The sequence below is a fragment of the Syngnathus floridae genome, chromosome 1 (assembly GCF_059516105.1).
Source record: "Syngnathus floridae isolate MCC-2025c chromosome 1, RoL_Sflo_1.0, whole genome shotgun sequence".
NCBI lineage: Eukaryota > Metazoa > Chordata > Actinopteri > Syngnathiformes > Syngnathidae > Syngnathus > Syngnathus floridae.
Window position 1 is genome coordinate 27607987 of NC_142413.1, and position 20562 is coordinate 27628548.

Here is a 20562-nt window from a genome sequence, read left to right on the forward strand (position 1 = left end):
CTTGTGAAATAGAATAGAATAGAATGCCTTAGGTGTCATTGCACTGCAGGTATACAACGAAATTGGGAACATAGCCACGCACCGCGCATCTGATCAGTCCTACCAGTCGGCGGATCTCCCTCTCGCAGTCTCTCTTGGTTCGGCTCAGCTCCTCCCGATGCTGGTGATGAGCCGATCGGAGCTCGGCCGCTCGGGACTGCCAGGCCTGCTGGGCCGCTGCCAGGGCTTCTTCCGCGCTCCTGGTGGAGGCGACACCGCTCGGTCTCCCGACACCGCCGCGTCTCCTCCACCTCCGCCAGCAAAGCGCCCCCCCTCCTCACCTGAGCAGACATTGCGCCACACCGGGCCGTTGAGACCGCAACGGAGCGCCGCGACGCTTACTGGGGACAAGCTACACAATACGGTAGCGGCCGCATCGAAGCCCGACGTGGCGTGCGGATAGTCAGACACGGATAGAGCGGATCACCTTGTCCATGGAGCCGTCCCTCAGGCTGAGGACCAAGGCATTCAGTCGCTGGATCTCTCCATCTTTGATTTTGATCACTCTCATCAGCTCCATTTCATGCTGCCGCAGTAATGTCTCCCTGGTAATGGCTAACTCTTTCTGCTTCTCCTCATGGAGTTTGCTTTTGAGTTCCGTCATGGCGGCGGTGGCACGGTGGTGCTCCGCCCGCAGGTCCTGACTTCTCTCTCTCTCCAGACAGCTGACCTGACATGACTTAGACTTAGACTTAGACAAACTTTATTGTCATCTTGTCTGCACATGGTGCATACAAAACGAAATTCCGTTGCATACGTCTTACAACAAAGTAGTGATATTGCAGTTGAATAGAAGTAACATATCCTATGAAAATATATATATATACATATACTATATATATATATATATATATATATATATATATATATATATATATATATTAAAAATAAGTATAAAGTGCAGCAGTGATAATTATGCAATAGTGCAAGTAGGCAAAACAGTATTCAAGAGTGTGCAGAGGAATGCTAAACCATGTATTAAACTTCTATTTAAAGGGTTTATACAAGTTCAGTAAAGTTGGTAGTGCGAGATAGTGCAAGATAGAGGTCCGTAGTGTCATACAGTTCTGTGAATGTGTGATGCAGAGTTCAGTTTAGAGCTCAACAGTTCTAGTGTTCAACAGTCTGATGACAGCAGGGAAAACGCTGTTGCAGAACCTGGTGGACCTGCAGCGGATGCTGCAAACCTCTTCCCAGAGGGCAGCAGGGAGAACAGTCCATGGTGGGGGTGTGATGGGTCATTGATGATGTTACGGGCACGGGACATGCAGCGCTGAGATGAAATGTCCTGAATGGAGGGAAGAGGAGCCCCCTATGATCCTCTCTGCTGTCCTCACCACTCTCCTCACGTTCTTCCAATCGGAGGCGGTGCAGCCTCCACACCACACAGAGAGACAGCTTGTCAGAATGCTCTCTATGGTGCTCCTGTAGAACGTCCTCATGATGGGTGGGGGCAGGTGGGCTCTCCTCATCCTCCGCAGGAAGTACAAGCGCTTCTGTGCCCTCTTGACCAGTGCCGTAGTGTTCATAGTCCAGGTGAGGTCTTCTGTGATGTGGACCCCCAGGAATTTGGTGCTGCTGACCACCTCCACAGCTGAGCTGTTGATGATCAGTGGAGCGTGGTGAGGCTGTTTTCTCCTGAAGTCGACGATGATCTCCTTCATCTTCTCCTCATTCAGGATCAGGCTGTTTTCTCTGCACCAGCCCACCAGCTGCTCCACCTCCTCTCTGTAGTCCAGGTCGTTGTTGTCTCTGATGAGCCCCACCACCGTTGTGTCGTCTGCTGACTTCACGATGTGATTGGTGGTGAACCTGAGGACGCAGTCGTGTGTCATCAGGGTGAACAGCAGGGGGCTCAGGACGCAGCCCTGAGGGGAGCCTGTGCTGAGGGTGATGACATCAGAGGTGTTCTGTCCGACCCGGACTGACTGAGGTCTGTTGGTGAGGAAGTCTAGCAGCCAGTTGCGAAGGGGGGTGTTGAAGCCCAGGTGTTCCAATTTTCCTACCAGATGCTGTGGGATGATGGTGTTAAACGCTGAGCTGAAGTCCAGGAACAGCATCAGCACATGGGTGTTCTTCTCCTCCAGGTGAGCCAGGCTCAGGTGAAGAACGGAGGAGATGGCGTCCTGAGTGGAGCGGTTTTGCCGGTCGGCAAACTGGAACGGGTCAAATAATAGGGGGAGTCTGGAAACGATGTGACCTTTAAGCAGCCTTTCGAAGCACTTCATCATAACCGGAGTCAGTGCAACAGGCCGGTAATCATTAAATGAGGTGATTTGAGGTTTCTTCGGCACCGGAATGATGGAGGCAGTCTTAAAGCACGCCGGCACTGTGGCTTGGCCCAGCGAGGTGTTAAAAATGTCTGTGATGACCCCAGCCAGATGACTTGCACATTCCCTGAACACACGCCCAGGAATGTTGTCGGGGCCAGGGGCCTTACTGGGGTTGACTCTCCTCAGGGTCTTCAACACATCGGCGGAGTCAAGGCAGAGTACCTCCTCTTCCTGATGGGGGACAGTTTTAACTGCTGGAGTGCCGTTTAGTGCCTCGAACCTCCCAAAGAAGTTATTTAGACCATTTAGAAAGTCAGCATCAACTACACCCACCGGGGGAGGGTGAGGGTGAGTTGTAGTCTGTAATCGCCCGTATGCCTTGCCACATACTCCTGATGTTTTTGACGTCGTGGAAACGATCCTGAAATTTTCGACTGCGGTCTCGCTTCGCTATCCTGATGGCACGGTTCAAGTTGGCTCTCGCTGTCCTCAGTGTCTCCTTGTCGCCAGACTTGAAGGCAGAGTTCCGCGCTCGTAGCGTTTGACGTACCTCCTCAGTCATCCAGGGTCGTTGGTTGCCCCGGGTGATGATATTCTTAGTGGTGCTGACGTCCTCGGTGCATTTGTTGATGTAGGCTGACACAGTCATGGCACACGCATGTCTAATCTACATCGGGAAAACTGGGAGGGAGGGAGGGAGGGAGGGAGGGAGGCAGGCAGGGAGGCAGGCAGGGAGGCAGGCAGTGTCTGTCTGTTGAGGTTTTCACCTTGTTCTTCTCCTGCTGAAGTTCTAACTGGACGTCCATCAGTTTGGTTCTCAGCTCGTCATTGGCGGCCTGAAGGGCGTCCGTTCGCTCCGCCTTGGCCCGCCCTGCCGGAGCTCGTTTGGACATCTCTTACTCGAGTCTCGCCCGGTCGTCAGTCAGAGATCACAACATTTGTACCTGGAGAGCACAAACGCAGCGCTGTTTTCCACTGGCTTCGAACTCAACTTCAATCGGTACCGTAACTTACAACATCATAAACATAGAACTAGCTTGACTTATTCATTGAATAAATGCATTTGGTTCCTCAAAACTGCATCACGCAACATAGCGTGACCGAGACGGCCGTTATCCACCTGCGTGAAGTTATTTGGTGAAATGAATGAGATGTTTAAGACACCATCGTTCTGTCTCTATGTAGATGAAGGGAAATAATCGATTGCTGAAGGTCCAAAGGTGTTGTGATAAACAAATAAACATATTAGTGATTAGTGACATATTTGTGATAAACATATTAGGCAGGATAATCACATATGTTAACTTGACTGCCCACACTGTATTTATTTATGGTTATTTGTTAAATCGAGTACTGTTAGACATGAAATAGGAAGTGTTTAACATAAATGGAAGACGAAAGGGGTACTCACCATTGTAGCTCCTGCTGGTCAATGATACGAGCCTCTTCTTGCAGTGGAAAACATACAGCCAACAAACACCGTGGAACCTAAAGGAATGAAATTAAACATTAACATTTAGCCTCAACCAACATTCACAGATACAACGCAACGCAAACTACACAAACGTAAATCTTTTTAAACACAATGAGTTGTACTTACCGTGTACGCTCTAGACGGTCCACTGGCAAGCAGAAAATAAAGATATTTCTGTTGATAATCGTCGTGTTTGTATCCGGTGTCTCGCTCAAGGCCATTGCGCCCACAGATTTGAATTTTGGCGAGAGTTCAGCCTATTGACGTCATTTCCGCGGTGTAATACCCGCATATCTGAAACGGCAAAGTTAAGAGTAGAGTTAAATAAAGTTTTTAGTCAACGCAATAATTTACAACCGTTGACCAGTCGAAATAATCGTCGAAATTTGGCGTCTGTGGCTGGAAGCAGACGCCGAGTTCGACATTCCTCCCAAACGCCACACTCCCTCGCTTTTCAGGGCTAAAAAAAACCAGTTGTAATTACCTTGTACGCTCTAGACGGTCAAGTTGCAAGCTGAAAACAAAAATATTTGCCTTGTTAGTCATCGTGTTACTAACCGCTGTGTCTTGTTTGCCAGAATTGCCGCTTTCCTACTTCCTGTTGCAAGCCACGCCCACGGATTATAATTTTGCCGTGAGTTCCGCCTATTGACGTCATGTCCGCGTCACATGACTGCGACGTAATATTATCTAAAACTGTTTGTGCGGTATTGTGTTGTTCTGTGCGGTATTGTGTTATTCTGTGCGGCGTCGTGTTGTTCTGTGCGGCGTCGTGTTGTTCAGTGCGACGTCGTGTTGTTCAGTGCGGCATGGTGTTGTTCAGTGCGGCATGGTGTTGTTCAGTGCGGCATGGTGTTGTTCAGTGCGGCATAATGTTGTTCAGTGCGGCATAATGTTGTTCAGTGCGGCATGGTGTTGTTCAGTGCGGCATGGTGTTGTTCAGTGCGGCATGGTGTTGTTCAGTGCGGCATAATGTTGTTCAGTGCGGCATAATGTTGTTTAGTGCGGCATGGTGTTGTTCAGTGCGGGATGGTGTTGTTCAGTGCGTTATAATGTTGTTCAGTGCGGCATGGTGTTGTTCAGTGCGGCATGGTGTTGTTCAGTGCGGCATGGTGTTGTTCAGTGCGGCATAATGTTGTTCAGTGCGGCATAATGTTGTTCAGTGCGGCATGGTGTTGTTCAGTGCGGGATGGTGTTGTTCAGTGCGGCATGGTGTTCAATGCGGAATGGTGTTGTTCAGTGCAGGATGGTGTTGTTCAGTGCGGCATGGTGTTGTTCAGTGCGGCATAATGTTGTTCAGTGCGGCATGGTGTTGTTCAGTGCGGCATGGTGTTGTTCAGTGCGGCATGGTGTTGTTCAGTGCGGCATGATGTTGTTCAGTGCGGCATAATGTTGTTCAGTGCGGCATGGTGTTGTTCAGTGCGGCATGGTGTTGTTCAGTGCGGCATAATGTTCAGTGCGGAATAATGTTGTTCAGTGCGGCATGGTGTTGTTCAGTGCGGGATGGTGTTGTTCAGTGCAGGATGGTGTTGTTCAGTGCGGCATGGTGTTCAGTGCGGGATGGTGTCTTTCAGTGCGGCATGGTGTCGTTCAGTGCGGCATGGTGTCTTTCAGTGCGGCATGGTGTCGTTCAGTGAGGCATGGTGTTGTTCAGTGCGGCATGGTGTTGTTTAGTGCGGCATGGTGTTGTTCAGTGCGGGATGGTGTTGTTCAGTGTGGCATGGTGTTCAGTGCGGCATGGTGTTGTTCAGTGCGGTATCGTGTTGTTCAGTGCGGTATCGTGTTTCTCAGTGCGGCATCGTGTTGTTCAGTGCAGTATCGTTGTGTTGTTCGTATTGTGTTTAACACTTAGCCTCTAACACTTAGCCTCTAACACTTAGCCTCTAGCATCTAGAAGGTAAATAAATAGGAAGGAAGGACTCACCGGTGACGCCTTCGCCCACGTCCAAGCGTTGTACTTTGTATTTTCATCCTTCTGACAGTGGAAAACATAGCCAACAAACACCGTGGAACCTAAACGAATGAAAGAAAACTATCATTTGGCCACAACCAACATTCACAGATACAACACAATGTGACGTGCGGGGTTGAGGTTAAAGGTTGAGTGAAGGGCCCTCGTTTTAAACTACTTTTTTGAAAAGGATTGGGAACAAGTAAGACGTATTTAATTTATTTAATGGGAAGTAGTAAGAGCTATATAATTTAATCTATGTATTATATTCTATTGTATTGTATTCTGTTGTATTCTTTTGGATTGTATTCACACTAACCCCACTAAAACTTCAGCCCACAAAAACTCGCCTCTGGCGCCTAGCCTCTGGCACTTAGCCTCTAACACTTAGCCTTTAACACTTAGCCTTTAACACTTAGCCTTTAACACTTAGCCTTTAACACTTAGCCTAGAAGGTGAATAAATAGGGTTAAAGGTTGAGTGAAGGGACCTCGTTTTAAACTACTTTTTTGAAAAGGAGTGGGAACAAGTAAGACGTATTTAATTTATTTAATGGGAAGTAGTAAGACTTATTAAATTTATTTAATCTACTTTTCTTCCCAGGCAAAATTTGATGTGCTGCAATTCCAAATTTCCAAAGTGAATGAAGGAATGAAGTCCTTTAAATTATGATTTTGTATAAATACTAGGCATTAACACAAAATCGACGGCACAAAATGGGCAGACTTTACTTGTTTGAAAAGGACTGGTTACAACACAGACTTTTTTAATTTATTTAATGGGAAGAAGACTTATTTAGTTTAATTGATCTATTTTTGTTCCCTGGCAAAATTCGATTTGCTGCAATTCCAAATTTCCAAAGTGAATGAAGGAAAGAAGTCGTTTAAATTATGATTTTGTTTAAATACTAGGCATAGACACAAAATCTACGGCACAAAATGGGCAGACTTTACTTGTTTGAAGAGGACTGGTTACAAGACAGACTTTTCTGATTTATTTAATGGGAAGAGGACTTATTTAGTTTATTTAATCTATTTTTGTTCCCTGGCAAAATTGGATTTGCTGAAATTGTATTTTGCCAAATCTCGATTTGAGACCTGATAGGAAGTATTAAACGCTTAGTTAAATCAATACAAGTTGGTAATAAGAGCGAGTAATGTTGGTTGAACCGATGAATGAAGGTTGAAAGCAATTTAAATTATGACTTTGTATAAATACTAGATATTAACAGAACATCTACTGCGCAAAATGGGCAGAGTTTACTTGTTTGAGAAGGAGTGGCTTATTCAAAACTAAGATTTATTTAATCTGTTTGTTCCCAGGCAAAATTGGATGTGATGCAATTCCAAATTTCACCACATGATGGTGCCCAATTTTGACTTCATAGGACATATTAAACACTTAGCTTGTTATTATGTTCAAGGTAATCAGATTTGTTTATTATTCTAATGGCCTCTTCAAAACTATTCTGGATTACTACTTTGGATCTATTCTACATTACTTGGCAACAACATACTCTGTAACAGATTAGGCAGTATAATCATATATGTTAACTTGAGAGTGCCCACACTCAATCTACTTATCGTGATGTGTTAAATCAATTACTGTTAGACATTATTTGTCTGATAATCTACCAAATCTTTGAATTGAAGAATTTGTGATTTAATTAATAGCTTGTTCAGGGTAATCAGACTTGTATATAATTCTAATGGCCTTCTTTTGAAAACTATTCTGAATTACAACTTTGGATCTTATATTACTTTGCAACAATCTACTCGGTGACAGATTAGGCAGTATAATCACATATGTTAACTTCAGTGCCCACACTGTATTTATTTATGGTTATTTGTTAAATCAAGTACTGTTAGACATGAAATAGGAAGTGTTTAACATAAATGTTATGGCTACTCACCATTGTAGCTCGCTCCTGGTCAATGATACGAGCCTCTTCTTGCAGTGGAAAACTTGCAGCCAACAAACACCGTGGAACCTAAAGGAATGAAATTAAACATTAACATTTCGCCTCGACCAATTTTCACACGTAAAACGCAACGCGGCTACACTTCTGCTATTACAAACGTAAATCTCCTTAAACACAATGAGTGTTACTTACCGTGTACGCTCTAGACGGTCCAGTTGCAAGCAGAAAATAAAGATATTTCTGTTGATAATCGTCGCTGCTCAGTGGCTCACGGCCATCGCGCCAACAGATTTGAATTTTGGCGGAGGTTCCGGCAATTACGTCATATCCGCGGCACATGACTGCGACTTAATACCCGCTTATCTGAAACGGCAGTTAAAAGTAGAGTTACATCAAGTTTTCTTGGAACCTAAACGAATGAAAGAAAACTATCATTTGGCCACAACCAACATTCACAGATACAACACAATGTGACGTGCGGGGTTGAGGTTAAAGGTTGAGTGAAGGGCCCTCGTTTTAAACTACTTTTTTGAAAAGGATTGGGAACAAGTAAGACGTATTTAATTTATTTAATGGGAAGTAGTAAGAGCTATTGAATTTAATCTATGTATTATATTCTATTGTATTGTATTCTGTTGTATTCTTTTGGATTGTATTCACACTAACCCCACTAAAACTTCAGCCCACAAAAACTCGCCTCTGGCGCCTAGCCTCTGGCACTTAGCCTCTAACACTTAGCCTTTAACACTTAGCCTTTAACACTTAGCCTAGAAGGTGAATAAATAGGGTTAAAGGTTGAGTGAAGGGACCTCGTTTTAAACTACTTTTTTGAAAAGGAGTGGGAACAAGTAAGACGTATTTAATTTATTTAATGGGAAGTAGTAAGACTTATTAAATTTATTTAATCTACTTTTCTTCCCAGGCAAAATTTGATGTGCTGCAATTCCAAATTTCCAAAGTGAATGAAGGAATGAAGTCCTTTAAATTATGATTTTGTATAAATACTAGGCATTAACACAAAATCGACGGCACAAAATGGGCAGACTTTACTTGTTTGAAAAGGACTGGTTACAAGACAGACTTTTTTAATTTATTTAATGGGAAGAAGACTTATTTAGTTCAATTGATCTATTTTTGTTCCCTGGCAAAATTCGATTTGCTGCAATTCCAAATTTCCAAAGTGAATGAAGGAAAGAAGTCGTTTAAATTATGATTTTGCTTAAATACTAGGCATAGACACAAAATCTACGGCACAAAATGGGCAGACTTTACTTGTTTGAAGAGGACTGGTTACAAGACAGACTTTTCTGATTTATTTAATGGGAAGAAGACTTATTTAGTTTATTTAATCTATTTTTGTTCCCTGGCAAAATTGGATTTGCTGAAATTGTATTTTGCCAAATCTTGCCTTGAGACCTGATAGGAAGTATTAAACGCTTAGTTAAATCAATACAAGTTGGTAATAAGAGCGAGTAATGTTGGTTGAACCGATGAATGAAGGTTGAAAGCAATTTAAATTATGACTTTGTATAAATACTAGATATTAACAGAACATCTACTGCGCAAAATGGGCAGAGTTTACTTGTTTGAGAAGGAGTGGCTTATTCAAAACTAAGATTTATGTAATCTGTTTGTTCCCAGGCAAAATTGGATGTGATGCCATTCCAAATTTCACCACATGATGGTGCCCAATTTTGACTTCATAGGACATATTAAACACTTAGCTTATTATGTTCAAGGTAATCAGATTTGTTTATCATTCTAATGGCCTCTTCAAAACTATTCTGGATTACTACTTTGGATCTATTCTACATTACTTGGCAACAACATACTCTGTAACAGATTAGGCAGTATAATCACATATGTTAACTTGAGAGTGCCCACACTCAATCTACTTATCGTGATGTGTTAAATCAATTACTGTTAGACATTATTTGTCTGATAATCTACCAAATCTTTGAATTGAAGAATTTGTGATTTAATTAATAGCTTGTTCAGGGTAATCAGACTTGTATATAATTCTAATGGCCTTCTTTTGAAAACTATTCTGAATTACAACTTTGGATCTTATATTACTTTGCAACAATCTACTCGGTGACAGATTAGGCAGTATAATCACATATGTTAACTTCAGTGCCCACACTGTATTTATTTATGGTTATTTGTTAAATCAAGTACTGTTAGACATGAAATAGGAAGTGTTTAACATAAATGTTATGGCTACTCACCATTGTAGCTCGCTCCTGGTCAATGATATGAGCCTCTTCTTGCAGTGGAAAACTTGCAGCCAACAAACACCGTGGAACCTAAAGGAATGAAATTAAACATTAACATTTCGCCTGGACCAACATTCACACGTACAACGCAACGCGGCTACACTTCTGCTATTACAAACGTAAATCTCCTTAAACACAACGAGTGTTACTTACCGTGTACGCTCTAGGCAAAATTGGATGTGATGCAATTCCAAATCTATCTGAAACGGCAGTTAAAAGTAGAGTTACATCAAGTTTTCTTTTTTAATCAACACAATCATTTACAACCGTTGACCAGAAAGAATCGTCGAAATTCGACGTCCCCCACAAACGCCACGCTCACTCGCTTTTCAGGGCAACAAAAGTACTTCTTTTTAAAAACGATGAGTTGTACTTACCGTGTACGCTCTGGACGGTCCAGTTGCAAGCAGAAAATAAAAATATTTCTCTTGTTAGTTGTATGTTACCATCCGCTGTGTCTTTGTCAACATCGCCGCCATTTTCCTACTTCCTGCTGCGAGCCACGCCCACGGATTTAAATTTGGGCAGAAGCTCTTTCCATTGGCGTCGTTTTCGCGTATAGCAAATCCGATTGGTTGGGAAGGGGGCACGGTTAGGGTTAGGGTTAGGTATTTTGAGTTTTACTCGCTAAACCTTCCCCAAAGGGTCCGCCGACCCTGTCGGTTAGATAGAAGGCAACGGAAGGCACGGGCCTACGCATGTCTCACCAGTAAACCTCGCCATACCAGGTCACATAAAATCTGGATTGGGTACGAAGGACGGCGAAGTGAGACTGCACTTCTGCCAGAACCTCCCCCGAGTAGCTGAGGCGCCACCCAGGTCTTCGGCCAGCAAGATGGAAAAAATGAGAGAAGAAGAAAAAAATGAGAGAAGAAAAAAAAGCAACCTAAAGTCCTACCCTTGGATTACATTATGTCTATTCACTTTGAATCATTGTTTACCTCATATCTTGTTTTTATATTCAACCAACCGCTTTCTTAGAAGTTAGGGGTTAGGGTCCGCTAAAGAGTTCCTCCCCCGAAGGAGAGGAGCAAAGGCACAGTCCTCCTATCCTTACCTGCCACCCATAACCGGCTCCAAAGTATCCTACCCATTGCGGACACGCCAGCCATGTTGGCCCGGACGACGTTGGGGTTGAGAAAGATATTTCTTTTACCTTGAACTTGTGTTTGTGCTTATTGTATGTTTGATTTTGACTGTACTTACCCGATCTGGTCACCTCTGAGGAAAAAAAACCTAATTTAAAGTCCTACCCTTGGATTACCTTTGTCTATTCCCTTTGAACTATTTTTGAACTAATATTTCGTTTTTATATTCAACCAACCATTTTCTTTAGAGGTTAAGGTTAGGGATTAGGGGTTAGGGGTTAGGTTTAGGGATTAGGAGTTAGGTTTAGGGATTAGGGGTTAGTTTCCTCTTTTTAGGGATTAGGGGTTAGGTTTAGGGTTAGGTTTAGGGATTAGGTTTAGGGATCAGGGGTTAGATCTAGGGATTAAGGGTTAGGTTTAGGGATTAGGGGTTAGGTTTAGGGATTAGGGGTTAGGACTAGGTCTATAAGGTTTACTCGCTACACATTCCCCAAAGGGTCCGCCGACCCAGCCGGCCAGACAGAAGGCCGCGGAGGGCACAGGCCGACGCGTGTCCCCCTCAACAAACCCCGCCGCACCGGAGTCGCACAAACTCCGGAACGAAGGACAGCGAAGCGAGACCGCACCTCAACCAGAACCCCCCCCGGAGCAGCCGAGGCGCCCCCCCCGGGGACTCCAGCCAGCAAGACAAAAAAACAGCGAGACACGAGAGAAGAAAGTCCCACCCCTGGACCACATCACGTCTACCAACCTTGCAGCATTCTTGACCCAATATCTTGTTTCTATACTCAACCAACCACTTTCTTCAAAAGGGGTCCCATTAAGTCGTCCTTATTGTCCTGGGTAATTTGAACGTCATAATTTTGTAGACACGTCATCAGTAGTGGACCTTGGGGTCACAGAGTGTTTCGGCCATTATCACCAGACACCCTCGCCCAAGGGAGGCCCCGCCGGGGTCGATCAAGCCCCGGAGTGTGTCTACATCCTCAATCGAAATCTCAGTAATTGTCTAGTCAACTGTCCGGCTTTACCGCAGACAGCATAAATCAATTGGTCAGTCTGTTAGTCCTTTTGTTGTGCTGATTTGTTCAACCGTTAAACATATGTACAAAACCTTTGTATTCCTTTGTATGGCATGCCCCAAGTCTGGTAAAACATAGTTTAGGGCTAACCTGGTATAGTTTTGCTTCGCCCGCTCCCGCATATCTTATCTCAATAAAGTCTAGCATAGCGTAGTCCAGCATAGCCTAGTCTTGACGATTAAACAAGTTTCACCTGTTACTCTCAAAGAATCGGAAGAATCTTCCATATTAACCGGAAGCCAAATTCTTCCCCAATGCCCCTCCCCCGAGTCACAGTCCTACCGCCGAGCACCTCCTCCCAAGAGCCTCAGCGAAGCAACTGACAGCTCTCGTCATAAAATCACGTTCCCACATCTAACTGATAAGCACTAAAAAAATATATCGGCAAACCCTATTGGTACTGTTTAATTGGGTTAGTCGTGCAACATTTAAATGTAAATTGAATTCACAATCTAAATCCAATCACATATTCAGGAATACATTCATCTACATAAATCGCGATTCCCCTAAGTCCCGCCCCCCGGAAACACTCAAACTCCTGTCAATCACTCTAGCGGCTGTTTTTTCTGTAAACCCCCTATCTTCCAAACCCTCACATCGCCCCAATCAACGATCAATATGAAACAAAATTCTCCTAAAACCCCTGGTATTATTAAAGTGTATAACCCGATTCCCTTCATTCGTAAAAGTAATTTATAACATTAATACGATCGTATATTCGTAACCAAATCCCCGTAAGCGTATCGTAGCTAATGTTTTGAGCGTTAGCTGTGTTTCCTTTATTGATATCCGGTCCCATTCATCCGGCAATTTAATATTTTCTCTTTTCGTTCTCTTTTAGCTTAGCATACTCCCGCACATCCTATACCAATAAATTCCAGCATAGCGTAGTACCGCATAACGTAGCTTTAGCAATTAAAAAGAATCGGAAGAATCTTCCACCTTACCTGGAAAGAAGGTCTTCCCCAGTACCCCTCTCCTGAGTCACAGCGCTACCGCCGAACGCCATCCCCCCACGAGCCTCAGCGAATTAACTGACGGCTCTCGTCATCCCATCACGTTCCCACCTCTATCAGACAAGCCCTAAAACATTCGGTAAACCCTATTGGTACCGTTTAATTGGGTTAGTCATGAAACATTTAAATGTAAATTGAATTCATCCTCTAAATCGAATCATATATTTAGAAATACATTCCTCTAACTAAATTGCCATCCCCCTAAGTCCCGCCCCCCGGAAACACTCGTAAACTCCTGTCAATCACTCTGGCGGCTCTTTTTTCCGTAATCACCCTATCTTACAAAACCTCACAACGCCCAAATAAACGATCAATATGCAATAAAATTTTCCTAAATCCCCTGGTATTATTAAAGTGTGTAATCCGATCCCCTTCATTCGTAGAATTAATTTATAACATTACTACGATCGTATATTCGTAACAAAATCCCCGTAAACGTATCGTAGCTAATGTTATGAGCGTTAGCTGTGTTTCCTTTATTGATATCCGGTCCCATTCATCCGGCAATTTAATATTTTCTCTTTTCGTTCTCTTTTAGCTTAGCATACTCTCACATATCCTATGCCAATAAAGGCTAGCATAGCGTAGTACCGTATAATTTAGCTTTAGCGATTAAAAAGGGTTCACCTGTTTTTCTCAAAAAGAATCGGAAGAATCTTCCACAGTACCTGGAAAGAAGGACTTCCCCAGTGCCACTCTCCTGAGTCACAGCGCCACCGCCGAAAGCCAACCCTTCCTTTCTCTTTTCTTTTCTCTCCCACGAGCCTCAGCGAAGCAACTGACGGCTCTCGTCATCCAATCACGTTCCCACATCTAACTGATAAGCACTAAGACATTCGGTAAATCCTATTGGTACCATTTAATTAAGTTAGTCGTGAAACATTTAAGTGTAAATTGAATTCATCATCTAAATCAAATTATATATTTAGAAATACATTCATCTACGTAAATCGCGATCCCCCTAGGTCCCGCCCCCCGGAAGTACTCGTACGCTCCTGTCAATTACTCTGCCGGCTCTTTTTTTCTAATCCCCCTATTTTCCCAAACCTCCCCTCGTCCAAATAAATAATTCACATGGAATAAAATTCTCCTCCACCCCCTGGTATCATTAAAGTGTGTTACCCGATTCCATTAATTCGTAGAATACGATCGTATATTCGTAACGAAATCACTATAAGCGTATCGTGGCTAATGTTATGAGCATTAGCGATGCGGAAGTACCCATAAGCCCCAGCAAAGCCCAATGGCGTCTCCCCTAGCCACTAATAGTACCGAAGCCGTTCCATAATTCATAAGAATTAAATAAATTGTAATTCCACCGCTTGCCACCGTTCCTTTATTTATACCCGGTCCCATTGATCCACCAATTTAATAGCGATCATTGAAATAGTTACCTATTTGGGGCGATATCGTCCTGCGCGTACTGCAGCTAACAAGCATTAGCAACCCCGAAGTACCCATAAGCCTTTGCGAAAAGTCATGGCGGCCCCCTTAATACAATATTATTATTAAACTTGCCCCTCGCAATCACCATAATAAAATCCATTTAGATCAGTATTGTTTACTTGCACCACCCGGTCCCCTCCGTCCGTAAAAAAACACACTCACTCACCTTAATCCGACTTTGCATTCGGAGTCAGTAGCCCCGTATACAACGTAGCTAGTCAATATTAGCCAAACCGGAAGTTTCACACTCCCCATTGCGTCATGGCAACCCTCCGTCAACCATTCTGCAAATCAAAGTATCCGTTAGAACAAACCAGATTAAAATCACGTCTAGAGTTGAAAAACCTTTCCATACAACTTAATAGTGTTTTCCAACGTATTCATTTCTGAATTTAAAGGGTATCATTAATCCCCTAATATTTGCGTCTAGCCGAGCCCTATTCGTACCACCGCGATTTAGTGTGCCAAGGGCGCCCTCAAGCGTCCCATCACGTACTATGTTTTCCTTTTATGTGTTTGAAGAGAAATCCTTCTTTTTTTTATATTTTTTTCTTTTTCTTTTAAAGTTTGCTTAAAATCCAAAATATAATTCGATTATAGTTCCCCCTTTTTTTTGTTTTGCAATTTAATTAAATTTAATCGTAAATTTTTAGATTTGGTAGGATTAAAATTCATTCTGGAATCTCATTGCATTTAGGATCAAAATAAGGTTCAGTTTAGACTAATTTTGTTGAAATTTGGTACAATTTCCTAATTAATTTAGAGTTAAGGGTTAGGGTCAGAGGTCAAGGGTAGAATTAGGGTTTGGGTTAGGTTTCCTTTCTGAATCTGAATTTATGTAAGTTTTGTGAATTGATTAAGTGTTAGGATATAATGTTAGAGTAGAGTCCAAATAAGAATGAAGATTAGAATTTGGTGTCCGAGTTGGGCACTTTATCTATGTTGTCAGGAAAACCAGCCAACCAGAGTTAGACTCTTTGACTAAATGGAAAGTGTCAGGAGCCCCCGGATGTGACGTACAATGTCATACCTCTGTCAGGGCTAAGTTCCTCATTCACCTTCAGTCCCGGTCCAAACTCCTTTCAGCCGTCTCCCAACACATAAACCTCCCCCACAAGAACTTAAACCCAGGAACAATTATGATATTTTCCCTAATTTCTATATATCGTTTTGGGAGGGCATTCCCTTTAAATTTTCTTAAACGTGTAAACTCTAACCCTAGAATTTCCATTTTAACCCAGATATTCAAGTGTTTTCCGTTTCCGTTGTTGTTAAATTGAGTCCCAGTGGATATTTAGTTTTCAGCCGCTTGACCCATCTCATTTCCGCGTTTTCCCTATCCCTTTGTGTCCAGCCCGCACAGTTTTCCAAAATCCGTATTCTCAAGTTACGTAACCCGTGCAGGCGGAAATGGCGTACTACATGAGTGTTACGCTTCTGGTTATGTGTGATGCTATAGCGGTGCGAATGCAGTCTGCTTCTGACATCATTTCGAGTCTGTCCCACATACATAACTCCACACAACCGACAGCTCATACAGTAGACCGCATTCCGCGTAGACAAGGCCTTACCCGTCTGTGTGAAGAAATGTTCTTTCTTCTGAGAGTCTGTTATCACTCCTATTGATCTCCTGGCTGCACGAGAGGACCCACTTTTCATTTTAGTGCTAACCAACAAATCTTTTAAATTTGGATTCCTTTTGAAGGCTGAAACCACCTTATGTTTCGCCTTCAGGTCAGTCAGCGCCGACGCTTCCAAATTCAGTTTAATTTTTCTGTGAACATTGACTGTGTAAGAGTTGTAAGTCGAAATTAGAGGAAGTACCATCTTTTTAACCCCCTGAGTGTCCCCTCTTCTTCCTTTTTTCCTTGTCTGTAGCTTAATCGTGCGAAGAAATGACCGAGAATAACCTCGTTGTTGTAATGACCTGAACAAGACTTTGGTCGCTTCTTCCCTATCTTCTGTGCGAGTGCAAATCCTCCCGAATCTCAAGAGTTGTGAATAAACCAAACCCCCAAACGTGTGTCTAGGGTGAAAACTCTTTTTGTGTAGTAGCGCATGAGTATCTGTGGATTTAAAAAATACTCTGACATCAAGTACCCCTGTTGTATGAAATTCCGGTCCCTTATATGTAGTTGTGTCAAGAAAATTCATTTCCCTCTCGCTAATCTGTGCCGTCAGCTTAATTGAAGGGTGGTGGCCATTTACGGTTTTAAGAAACACGTCAAATTCTTCCCTAGAATCTCCCCAAATTCCCCAAATATCATCTAAGAACCTCAGGTAAGCTATAGGTTTCTTAGAGCACTATGTCAAGGCGTTCTCCTCCCATTCAGCCATATAGATATTGGCATAGGCTGGAGAGAAACGTTTCCCCATTGCTGTCCCCTTCACCTGTAAAAAATACTCATTGTCAAATTGAAAATCATTCTTAGTCAGATTGAGTTCCAGCAATGCCAAAATGTGTTCATCCGGGCGGCCCACAATCGGATTACGTGCCAAAACATTGCGTACCGCCTCTAAACCCTTAGCAGTTTCAATATTAGTATACAAGTTTTCAACATCCATGGAAAACAACCAACAGGTCTGTGGCAAGGTCAAGGTCCGTACTTTTGAAACAAAATCATTAGTATCTTTGATGTAACTCGGATGTAGAATTGACAAGGGATTCAAGTAATAATCTACTAGCTCAGCCGAGCCGTAGGATTCGCTACTACAATCTGATACGATGGGACGTCCTGGCGGCATTTCATAGGGCCAGGGCCACGATGCCGGGTCTTTATGAATCTTGGGTAGGAGATAAAAGTATCTCGGACGTGACGGGGACGCTCCTGTTAAATACAAGAATTGTTTTTTAGTAATGTGGTGCTCTTTTCTCATTTGATCTAATATTGTGTGGACTAACTTTTCTGTATCCGGATAAATCGGTTTTTGGATCGAATGGTAATACTCCGTATTGCGAAGTTGTCGATGAGCCTCTCTCACGTAATTTTTCCGGTCCATAATGACCACCGCTGACCCTTTATCTGCTGGCTTAATAATCAATTCCTCTGCCGAACTTAATTCGTCCAGGGCTCTTCTTTCGCCCTCTGTCAAATTTGGCATCTCTCTTGGGACTTCCACTTGTTTTAGGACCGCTCTGTCTTTGTGTATTAATACTTTCATCTCCCTAGGTACTTCATCATCCTTGGGCTCCCACATTGAAGCCGACTGGAATTTGGGTGGTGCTGCCGTCGTTGAAGTTCCAAAATAAGAGTCTAGTTTTAACCTTCTATGGTACTGTCGCACATGGGCCTTGGTGATCTTTCTCTGATCCGTCATCATGGTTGCGGTGGGGACGAATGTAAGCCCCTTCCCCAGAAGCTCCCTATGATCTTTCGTCAAACTAAAGGAGGTCGACAGGTTGACCACTGGATCAGTCAGGGTTATCTCCTTGAGTGGGGGGAGGCTTCTTGGCATAAAAAAGGTTTTCCACAAGGTCCACATCTCTTCAGCCGTGTCCGTTGTCCAATGGATGTTGTCCGGTCCTGTGGTAAACAGTCTTGATGGTAAGCGTTGAATCGAATGGCCCGTTTCCTCTATTATATCATTCAGTTCCCTAAGGTTGGCTTGGATCTCCAAAGGAAGTGATTGGGAATAATTAATTTTAGGAATGAATATTTTAGCATAAGGAAAAGTGGCCTTAGCTGCTCCCAGCAATCTGGCTATCTCCTTGGATATGAATATTGGGATGACCCTACCTCTATTGTTAAGGCCAAAGGATAAAATGACCCCTAGCACGTTGGGAGAGGTCGCAGTTCTGTTTCTGAGTAGATGAATCCCATGGCTGATTTTAGCTCCCGGATAACAGTCCACTTGTACTTCACGGTCTTCGATTTTCGGCAATTTGGCTAAGTTTGAATCACCTACAATCAACCATCTTCTCTGGGGAAACAAAAACCAATTTGCCCTCTTATTCCCTTCATGTTCGTGTCTGGTGTACATCGATTGTGGTTCGGTTTGTGTGTCACGTGACTGGAAGGATGTTGTTTCCAGTAATTTCGGTCGTGGTGTCTCACTTCTCCTACTTGGTGTTTCTGACGCGTTAGGACCAGTAGGTTCCTGGTATTTCCTCATTATTCCCTCAATGCGCTTCATTAGAGTCTCTGTCGTCGGTTCGTGGAAAGCTGTCGAGTTCTCCTCTTGAGTCGGTGAAGGTAAGTCCTCCATCTGCTCGTCAAGGTAAGTCGTTTGGGGCGCCCTCCCTTCCTCCATGTGTTGGGCATCCCTCTGTTCCCCTGAGTGGTGGGTGAGCTTCCTACTCCTCTTTTTCTTTTTCTTCATCTTCTTAACTTCACCTTGTTGAGTGTGGTGGGTGAGTGTCTTACTTCTCTTTCTCTTTTTCTTAATCTTCTTAATCTTCTTAACTTCACCTTGTTGAGTGTCTTTTTTTAGGTAACTTGGGTCAACTGCGGAGCTGGACTTCTCAGGTGCCCTCTTCCTGGGCCTCCTTACCCGGCGTCTCATCCGCCTCCTCCCAGGCAGCAATGGGAGAGGTCCTGTCATTCCCAGCGATTCCAGCACTTTCACTGTTGCTGACCCCACTTGCGGGTTGACCACCCGGTAGCGTCTGAGGACCCAACGTTGGGCAACTTGCCACGCTCTTGATCCATCCACCAAAGGAAGGGAGCCTATTCTCTTTCTCAGGGATTGCTCCCCTTGTTCATAGTGCTCCTGTAAAATCTGAGAAGCGGACTCACCCCAGGTACGTGCAATATCGGTCAAACGCTTGGCTGTGTCCGGCTTAGGTTGACTGGGGGTCACTGCTTTCTCAAGTCGGTCCTGTAGACGACTCAGGTGTTGAGTTGTAGTTGTTGTACCTCTCTGTTCACACCGATTCCATGTGTTCCACTGAAACTTGTAGAGGCTAAAGATGGCTCTAACCAGGCTCCCAAACTCGTCTCTCTGCGTCATTTTTATCCTAGCCAATAACAAGAAAGTGAGAATTAGAGAAATCTAAAAGAGAGGGACCATGGATAGGCACTGGGAAATGGAACCATTTCAACCAAAACCCTGGGGTTTCTGACCCCACACATGGTCCTCTCCCTCTCCGACCCTTGACAGAAGGGGAGGAGGGACGGGAGGGAGAAGCTGTTTACCAAGAAAGTAAGAGTTAGAGAAAATTTAAGAAAAGAGAGATACCACGAAAAGGCAATGGGAAATGCGAGCATCTCAACCAAAGCCCGCAAAGCATGCGACCCGATAATTTGGCTTAAGGTAATACTGGGATGTCCGAAGGGCACTGGCTGGTTAGGTATTTTGAGTTTTACTCGCTAAACCTTCCCCAAAGGGTCCGCCGACCCTGTCGGTTAGATAGAAGGCAACGGAAGGCACGGGCCTACGCATGTCTCACCAGTAAACCTCGCCGTACCAGGTCACATAAAATCTGGATTGGGTACGAAGGACGGCGAAGTGAGACTGCACTTCTGCCAGAACCTCCCCCGAGTAGCTGAGGCGCCACCCAGGTCTTCGGCCAGCAAGATGGAAAAAATGAGAGAAGAAGAAAAAAATGAGAGAAGAAAAAAAAGCAACCTAAAGTCCTACCCTTGGATTACATTATGTCTATTCACTTTGAATCATTGTTTACCTCATATCTTGTTTTTATATTCAACCAACCGCTTTCTTAGAAGTTAGGGGTTAGGGTCCGCTAAAGAGTTCCTCCCCCGAAGGAGAGGAGCAAAGGCACAGTCCTCCTATCCTTACCTGCCACCCATAACCGGCTCCAAAGTATCCTACCCATTGCGGACACGCCAGCCATGTTGGCCCGGACGACGTTGGGGTTGAGAAAGATATTTCTTTTACCTTGAACTTGTGTTTGTGCTTATTGTATGTTTGATTTTGACTGTACTTACCCGATCTGGTCACCTCTGAGGAAAAAAAACCTAATTTAAAGTCCTACCCTTGGATTACCTTTGTCTATTCCCTTTGAACTATTTTTGAACTAATAATTCGTTTTTATA

The 20562-nt window shown here is 43.7% G+C and overlaps 1 protein-coding gene and 1 pseudogene across 1 annotated transcript in view; both read right to left on the reverse strand.

Moving 5' to 3' along the window:
• Positions 1-20562, reverse strand: part of LOC148404776 (janus kinase and microtubule-interacting protein 2-like) — a 142741-nt gene that overhangs the window by 3638 nt on the left and 118541 nt on the right. Inside the window, exons 2-3 of the mRNA XM_088392712.1 lie at positions 467-709; positions 104-320 (exon numbers count right to left, since the gene is read on the reverse strand). Coding sequence (XP_088248838.1) covers positions 104-320; positions 467-643 — 394 coding nt within the window. The 5' untranslated portion in view covers positions 644-709. The remainder of the gene's footprint in view (positions 1-103; positions 321-466; positions 710-20562) is intronic.
• On the reverse strand, positions 16186-19730 carry LOC148404777 (uncharacterized; annotated as a pseudogene).